The sequence below is a fragment of the Solanum tuberosum genome, unplaced genomic scaffold (genome assembly GCF_000226075.1).
Source record: "Solanum tuberosum cultivar DM 1-3 516 R44 unplaced genomic scaffold, SolTub_3.0 scf00173, whole genome shotgun sequence".
Taxonomy (NCBI): domain Eukaryota; kingdom Viridiplantae; phylum Streptophyta; class Magnoliopsida; order Solanales; family Solanaceae; genus Solanum; species Solanum tuberosum.
Window position 1 is genome coordinate 1186328 of NW_006239104.1, and position 9334 is coordinate 1195661.

At 35.8% G+C, this 9334-nt stretch overlaps 1 protein-coding gene across 6 annotated transcripts; it reads right to left on the reverse strand.

The window, feature by feature from the left end:
• Nucleotides 1-260: 260 nt before the first annotated feature.
• On the reverse strand, nt 261-8348 carry LOC102590794 (dnaJ homolog subfamily C member 17). Of its 6 annotated transcripts, none has more exons than XM_015311965.1 (7): nt 8207-8348; nt 7927-8038; nt 7739-7820; nt 2260-2976; nt 1952-2140; nt 730-834; nt 266-582 (listed from the first exon to the last, which is right to left on the reverse strand). In XM_015311965.1, exons 4-6 carry the CDS (start codon nt 2932-2934, stop codon nt 814-816), a joined length of 885 nt encoding a protein of 294 aa, XP_015167451.1. In that variant the 5' UTR covers nt 2935-2976; nt 7739-7820; nt 7927-8038; nt 8207-8348; the 3' UTR covers nt 266-582; nt 730-813. The 6 variants fall into 6 exon arrangements, with proteins under 6 accessions (XP_015167449.1, XP_015167451.1, XP_015167450.1 ...); XM_015311964.1 differs by having other exon boundaries at nt 8144-8348; XM_015311963.1 differs by having other exon boundaries at nt 261-585; nt 7927-8348.
• Nucleotides 8349-9334: the final 986 nt, after the last annotated feature.

A 9334-nucleotide genomic window follows, 5' to 3' on the forward strand; every position in this document is an offset into this window, starting at 1 on the left:
AGAGAACCAGTATCTTGATGTTACATAGGACTTGTAACATTTCTATATATTGAAATCGTTATATTTGTCAAATAACAAACGTGCAGAAAGGATTCCTCTTTTCTTATTGAAAAAATTTATGAGCGTTAGTGACCTCAATATAAGACTTTGAGGCTACAAAAAGGACTCAAAGCATTCAAAGTGGTAATGTTGCATATTCTTAGTTATTGAAAGAATAATAATTTATAGGCAGTAAACCTGAAAGAGAGGAGTCATTTTGCTAGCGTAGGCAGATCAAGAAATCATTTTCATCGAACTAAAAAAGAATAAGTGGCGATGATCCACCTACACAACACTGCTAAACACATAGCAGAATCCAAAAGCTGTCTAATATACAATACAATGATGACTTAAACACCCCACTTTAGTATGTATCCATCATCTTGGCATATTGCAAGTTTTCTGAAAAATATAAATGAATCCATGGCACACTCGAGTGATTCATATTGCAAACACCATGTACAGAATACCAGGCATTGAACAATTTAGATGAATCTCTCCTCTGCCCTATCTTGTGCCAGAAGTACATGTCAGACAACGAACCTGCTTCAGAGAGACCAGCAAAAAGAAATTTAACTTTCTAGAAATCAATCTTATATGATTACAAGGAACTATCCGTCAGAACTGGAATGACACCCCCATACTGTGTAAAATATGCAAGAAATATATGAAACAAGATAAAAGAATTACTATTAAATTCTGTCTTCTTCTTTATCTGTGGCAACCTAGAGATGCCATCATCTCAGCACTTGAACAGGATGAAGCTTCTGCATGCTATTTCTTCCTTTGAGCAGCCTGTGATAAGTTGAAACCGTATATGTAAGGAAGTTCCTTAAAAAAATACTTTTAGGATGGACAACGACGTACTGAAAAATTTCTTTCTAAACTATAAAGGTAAGGAGAGATGAGTAAAATGGAGCAGTTTGTAACAATAACAGTAACAATTCCACAAAGGAGAAGTGAAACGAGAAACTCTTTTAACTCCTCAAATCAACTCAATCTGTCCTCCTTTCTTTTCCCTTCCATTTTTCAGTACAAGCATGGATATTTTCTTTCAGAGCACCAGCGAAGTTGTATCTGACCTCAAAATTAGGTAATATATGTAAAAGATGAAACCCAATTGATGGCTTCTCGCTGATTTGGTTGTGTTCCACTCCATTCATGCACCTCTCGACCCTCCGAACATACTAGCAAAGCACATTCTTTTTTCTTTTTTTTTTTGAAAGAAATCAATTCATTTCTCCAATAACATCATCTTGTGTGGTTGAATGTAGAAAGTCAAAAGAGCAGTAAATGGACAGGTTATACTACCTAATTTGATTATAACCTCACTTGCTGACAAAATAGAAAAGTTAATAGAAGTCATCCATCAAGCTTTCCTGCAGTCTAGTCTCAGTAGCAACTAGTAGCAGAATCAGATTTTCCTAAAGACTATGCAGCAATTTAGCAGTTAAAACAACCCTACTGAAATAATACTTCCTTCTATCACTTAGCAAAGTCAAGCCCTATCAGATTTCCTCAGCAGAAAACATTCATACATACTACTTTTTTTAAATAGAATTTAAGATCCCTACCCAGAAAACTTCCCTAATATTTTAAGTCACAAACAAACAAACAACTTCTGCTGGAGGCGCACAGGCATAACTTCAAAAACTCTTTACAATTTTTTTTATAACCCTTTTTACATAAAAGGTTCTCCTCATAGTTACAGATGCAATTACTACTCTTAATAAGATTAACTTTGAGTTCTTTTCAACCATAGATACATATTCAGAAGGATTTCAACTTGAGGTAAAAAAAAAAAGACAACAAATTCAGATAGAATAGACCTATTTGCGAATTCATTACAATCTACAGCACTGTATAAAAGGATATATCAGAATGTAAAACAACAGTTTAAAGCAGTTCATACCTTCCTCATTTTTTCCAATACTGAGTCTTCAAATTTCTGGTATCCAGCACCTACAAGATTACTCAAACTCGGGCCCTCAGATTCTCCATTTTTCTCAGCGTTAGGAAACGGAGATGGCATTGGAGGTTGGAGAGGCACAATTAAGAGAGGATTTGATAGATCCCCCAAGACATTTCCACAAGAAGCTCTCTAAAAAAGGGAAAAAAACGTTACTGATGTATTCCAAACAGTAGAGATGATCAATTAAAATCAACACTCAATTTCCTTATATTAATCAAGAATAGTACTCAATTTCATAAAGTACTCACAGCTGCGTCTTTAGATGACATGACAACAAGAGCAGAGCCTTTCTTCTTAGAACTCTTGATTACTACATCTTCAACCTCACCAAACTCACTAAACAACTCTCTTAGTCTTTGGGCAGTATAGTCTTCACCGATCTTCTCCCAAGATACCTTAAGCACCTTTTCCCTGTCTACACTACTCCCATTGCCTTCTGTACTACTCTCCTTAGCTCTAGCATGTGCCTCTTTCTGTAAAGGATCTATAGGAGTAAACACTTTCTTTGAATGCATTGCACGAATTCGAGCAATTTCCTCCTTAAGTTTTCTAGCAATTCGTTCCTCCTCATCTCGAGCTAGAACACTTGCATCAGGTGAAAAAGCAGCACGCTCTCTTGCATCGAGATCTGACATCATCTTTCTACGCTTTGAATCGTGTTGTGATTGGCGTTGGATCTTCTCACGTTTCACACGAAGTAGATCATCAAATAGCTTCCTAGCTTTCTCATCCTTGAGAATCTCGTATGAAGTTTTCAGCTTTTGAAAGTTCAAGTGAGCATTTGGGTCATCACGCCTCTTGTCTGGATGCAACTCTAATGCTTTCTTCTTATAGGCTTTAGATATGTCTTTCTCAGAAAGTTGGGCCCCTTCCTCACCAGAGGGTAAACCCAAAGCAGCATAATGATCAACTTCAATATCCATTTTCTACCCCGGACTTTGAACTGTGCAACAAATTCAAACCAACTGCATCAGACAAACTATAAGATTAAAACTACAAACTGAAATAATTGACAATCATAAACTTTTCAAGATAGATTTTAGCTAGCTAAGGAGAGACTTAACCAATGACACATCAATAGATTGATAAAGGTACCATTCAGCAGTTAACAAGTTCTATTAGTGTAGATCCTGTCACTGGTTCTATTCCCAAGTTCATTGATATTATAGATAGGGTAACAAATGATTTGGCTTGGAAAAGTTAAAAAAGGACACGTGGAATTAAATAACATAATAGAAAAACCATTTGTGAACAGAACTTCAATAAGCTTCATGTATATTATTACTAATAACTATTAAAGATTATAAACAGGAGAAGATCCAAACAGGAATATTGATGCAAGAATTAGCCACAACTTCAAGAATTACCAAGGTCATAGGTTGTAAGGCAACAACAACAACATACCCAGTGTAATCCCATAGTGGGTCTAGGGAGGTAAGAGTGTACGCAGACCTTTCCCCTACCCTGAGGTAGAGAAATTACTTTCGGAAGACCCTCAACAATGCATATCAAAGCAGTTTGGAGAAAAAATACAGAAGTAAGGAGGACATAGCAAATGATATGGAAAACTTCACATGGCATTCAAAAAACAGAAAGAGCAACAATAGCCAAATAATGTGATAATCGAAGCACAAGAAACATGTAGTAACAAAAATCGCAGGACAAGAAACTACGAGAATAATGTTGCTACTACTGGTATGGAAGGAGAAACATGTACGGAGCACCAATCTAGAAAGCAAGACAACACTAAACTACTTACTAACCATCTACCTCATATCCTCCTATCTTAGGTCATATCCTATTAAGCTCAAGATGTGTCATATCATGTCCTGTCTAATACTCTCCCTAAAACTTATCGGTATTCATCAATCCTATTGATGGGAATCTGCGCATCTCCTTTTCACATGCTCGAACCATCTCAATCTCGCTTCGCTCATCTTGTCCCCTTCCACCTTGTCCCAAATATATTCATTCCTAATCTTATCTCTCCTAATACGCCCACACATCCACGCATTCTCGCAAGTTTCACTTTTAGAACATGACAGTTCTTAACTGGCCAACACTACGCCCCATACAACATAGTTTGCCACTTGACCTAACCACCACTCCGTAAAATTTACCTTTAATATTAGTTATCTAAGTGAGGCGGCTATAATACAAATTTTTCCCTAAACTATCAAACTGTTGGTTAGCTTTTTCCTCCGCCAGAAATTGGCAACAAAAGTACCCTCATTGTTACCCTTCCATATCATATTTTCCCTTCTTCTCCACCTCAGCAAAAGAATCTTAGCTGCAATTCACCATCGTCCACAAAAGTTCACACATAGATGACACGTTTGAGCCAATTCAGCCAGACAATACCAACTCCAACACCCATTGAGCCAACTCAGAAGCCCATGCCCATGAGCGCATCCAACACTCAAGACAAAAAATATCCCAAATTCCCGAGAATCTGTCAAACCCCTTCGTGACTCCCTTTTCAGAGGCAGATGCAGTGCCTGTGATACGGGTTCATAGAGTAACTTCAGCTCAAAATTTGTATATACTTTTAAAAATTCACTAAATAAGTACAAATAATAGTTTTGAAATCCAGAAAATCGAGTGGATTTATGGTAAAATTCCGGACTCAAACGCATAGTATTTAAATTCTAGTTATGCTCCTCTTCTGTTTAGGTCAAAAGAAGTTGAGTTGACTCACAACCATATGGAATTCTACACACCTTGTTATATTCTTACCATGAAAGAAACAACAGATTGTCTCAGAAAAAGCACTACTTTTTTATTCTTCCAGCAGAAGAGGGTATACTATGAGAGAGGAGCCGGAATGGGAAGCCGGCAGATGAGATTCCAAAATTATTTAGTATGAGATTAGAAGCCTAGCTCATACAGTGCTCAAGATAGTTTAAAATCTAAAGAAAAGGGAAAACGAAGATCAAGCAAGGGAATTCTGTAAGATCAATCAACAACCTGCAAACACCAAAATGCAACAATAAGGTCATATGGAAACTCTAATTACATTTCCAAACAATGTAGTGACAGCACTTGGGATCAAAAAGACAAATAAAAAGTTTCAGGTGTGAATGAGAAGCAAGTATACAAGTGTGTATATTATGCACAACTATCAATCTTCTATAGATAAAAGAAGACATATCAAGAAGAAGAAGATGGAAACTCTAATTTCACTTCCCAATTATACAGGAACAGGTACGATAAAAAAGAACAAAGAAGTTTCAGGTATGAATGAGAAGCAAGTGTACAAGTGTATAACAGTATACATTATGCACAACTGAAGCTTTTACCAGAAGAAAAAGATGGAAGCTCTAATTCCACTTCCAAATTACATAGTGACCGCACTTGGGATAAAAAAGAACACAAACAACAGGTTTCAGGCATGACTTAGAAGCAAGTTAACAGGTGCATAACTAAATATGTTATGCACAACTAAAGCTTCATACACTAATAATTTTTTAGTGTGAACAAGTGCATAGCTGTAACAAGTTAACAAGTGCATCACTGAATATGTTACACTGGAAATTATCCTCTGCACAGTGTACATACCAATTTACTGCCAGAATCACACTCAAACGTTAAGACAATCATATAGAATAAGTTTTTGAAGAACTTCCTTAAAATAATACAGCATTTGCTTAAGTCCAGACTCACTACATATATTACCAATTGTCTAATGGGCAGCAAAAATGTGAAATTTTGCTGCTTCATTACACCTGAGAGGAAAACAATAAGCTTTTTTTTTATTGTTGAGAATAAAACAAAAGGTATTTTCTTTTGTGCAATAACTTTGTCTTTTCACTCCACAACAGAAAGGCCAGTCATGCTCTCTACAACAACCTATCTATGACATGAAAAAGTGTAGCTTGAAAACAACGGCAGATCCACAATTTAAAAGGCCATGGGTGCTCATACACCCACTCAGCTCTATGGGGGTTCGTCCCTAGCTGCAAGAGAGAAGAACCAAATGTGCTAGTGAAAGGCAGTCACTTTACCTTGTGATAAAAAAGTAAGTATGTATTCCTAGGTGAGAAGATCTCAGGTGTGTTGTAGACGATGAACAGAGGAAAGACAAAAAGGGTAAAATTAAAATAAAACATGCAAATTAAGAAAAGGAACATGAATCATTTCGACGGGCATCTTTACTAATGACCTGTATCATGGGTGCTCACCACATATAAACTTATCACTAATGATCATGAGAAACACCAATTTTAAAGGCGATGCAATGACAGAATTATATAAAAGCAAGCTTAACCAATTATCTCCGACTGATATCAATATATGATCAAACTGAGATGGTCAATAGATACTCAGAAAGTTACCTAAGGTGCATGACCTTTGAGATACCTAAGGAGTGGCAACAATGGTAATCCTTAGATGAATTTTGGTATAATACTTCTTACCACGCCTCTATACATATGACCTTCTATGAAGCAGTTTATGGCCAGAAGCCATCCTCATTGCTTCCTTACATGGCATTTGATTCCTAACTGGATTTGGTTGATAGGAGGTTGAGGCCAAGAGAAGCCACATTAAGGAACATTAAGTTCCACCTTGAGAGATCCTAGAGTAAAATGAAGTTGTTGGCTGATAAGGGGAGGACTGACAGATCCTGTAGTGTTGGTGATTGGGTCTATGTCAAATTAAAGTCCTACGGGATATTATCCTTAAGGTATCATGCTTATCAGAAGCTTTTATCCATGTTTTTGGGACCCTTTAAGATCTTAGCCGGGGTCGGAGCTACTGCTTACACTTAAGAGTTGTCCATTGCCTCCAAGATCCACCCCAATTTTCACATTTCTCAGTTGAAAAGAAAGTTAGGATCTCACATTGCTTTTGCGACCCTGCATGTTGTTCAAACTGAAGTTGGTCCTGTCCTTTTGGAGCCTGAAGTAGGGTTGGATAGAAGATCGATCTAGAAGCATGAAAAGGCTACTCCTCAGCTTCTGATCAATGGTTTAGTACTGCTGATAAGGACAGGACTTGGGAGGACTATTCCTCTTTTGGTCAGCAGTTCCCTCACTTCAATCCTTGAGTACAAGGATTGTCTCAAGGGGAGGGTAGTTGATATGATCCTAATGTGTCCTCCTCAATTTGGATTGTAGAAGTTAGTTAGTTGTAGTTATAAGCCTCATGTGAGCTGCACGTGAGAGGTCCTTTTAGGTTGTTAAAACACTTAAGAGTTAGTTATAACAGTTTTCTGGAAGTTCTTTTCCTATTCTTTTCAATTGTGTAGATTTCATATATGTAGTTAGTTCCTGTCAATTGTAATCATTCAGAAAGTAAATCAATACAAACATCTCCCTCTTTTCTCAATCAGTGTTTTCTATATCAATACACAAAGTTGCTCAAGGGCAATTCTCAATTCATTTTCTCTTTAGGCTAGCTCAATATTTCCAATTCTACTTGTAATCACGTCACATCCACTAAAGAAGAAGAAGACGACATTAGAACAGGAGATGGAGGTTTTTTCTCTTTTTCCCTAAAAGACAATCTTTTATCGTCTATACTGAAGGTAATTAAAGTGAATGGTTTTCTATTATGTATCCAGAAGGCCATTAGTTCGAATAATTCAAATTCATGGGCGTATGCAGGGGAATTATCAGACTCCGCAAAATGAGCAATCAAAGTATAAACGGAATCTATCAATACAAATATTAATAAAGAAAGATGAGTATTGGATTTGATAAAGCAAACTATTTTGGAGTGACTGACATTGAGTTGACGAATCGATGGTAGTAGCAATTGCAGACTGTACGAACAACCCTGGTAAGAAATCCCGAAACCAGTTTTAGCCCTAGCAAATTGGGAAAAGAACAATAAGATGTTGAAAAAGCAATTGCATAGTAAAATTCGATGACTTTAGTATTTAAGGACGGGGATTTATCCCAAAAAAAACTTACCAGTAGCCGTTGAAAACTCGGAGAAACTTGGTAATATGGCAACAACGTTTGGGTAGAGAACTGTCAGAGGTATGCTGGGGCGAATTCTGTAGACTATCTTTTCCGGTGGTGTCTAACAAAGTCAGCGATGATGAAGTGAGTCTGAGGAAGACGAAAAGGAGAGCAACAGGGTACTACTCCAGATATATAATTTTACAAGACCAAAGGCAGTTTTTACCCAATCAGAACAAAAAGTAAGCTTCCAAAAAGACAATAAGCACAAGAAAAAACTGGGCTTGACCTTGGATGGCCGCAATAGAGTTAGCCGGAGAAAACGTCCGGGAATCCGGCGGGTGTGGACCTCCGGCGGCGATTAAGAGAGCAAGTATCGGAGAGGTATTAGGCTTTTGAAAGGATAGATAGAGTATCACTTTGATACCTAAGGATTGTAATATTGAGATTTAAACCCTCATTTTTAGATTAATATATAAAGTGGTATGCCCAGTCCCACAGTCTCATAAAATAACAGTCAGGTAAATTTGGGAATTGATACCATATTTTTTTATAGAATATATAAACTATATATATGTTCCACAATTATTATTTGGTGACTTAAACAGATAACTTTTTTATAATTATTTTTACATATAATTTCTTTTAGATATTTTGAATTGTTAATTATAATACTTTTCTATATAATTTTTAAATATGTAGAAATTAAAAATCTATATTAAATTTACATGAAATTACGGGTCCGTTTGACCCTACGATATGAAATCATGAGACAAAATTGAAATTTGTTTGGTCATGCAATTTGGACTTTTTATGTTATATGTTTTCTTATGAACATAAAAAACTCATAAATTGTAAAACTATTAAAATTGTCCCAATTTTTATACAATCTTACTAAATATGCAAAAGCTTATAAATCACATAATATACTATTACAAAGTTATTTAAAAAAAACATTTATTGATCAAACTTTAATTTAATAAAAAATAAAATTGAACATAAGTTGTAGAGTCTTTAATATAATCCTCTCACTTAGTACGGTCAATCTTCTCACGTTAAATTTGCGTTTTTTGATCATATGACCGAGAAGATGAACCAATAATTAGGGCGGATTTTTTAAGTATACAAATTAACAATTGTATTTACACCAACATAGCAATACTTTTTTTTTTCAAAAGTAGAATTTTAAATTAAAAAAAAAAAAAGATTTTCCAAATCAGCCATGCTTATCCCACTTCCCATTAATTTCTCCAATAATTTTACCTTCCCTAATTTATTCAAATATGCTATATATTATCTCCCATAAATAGAGGTTTCCTACCAAAAAACATAAACTCCTTTCTCTGACTTAAAAAAATCGGGCCAAAACAAAGAACGATTATTGAAAAAAATGCATACCAATAATTTTCTCAATTCT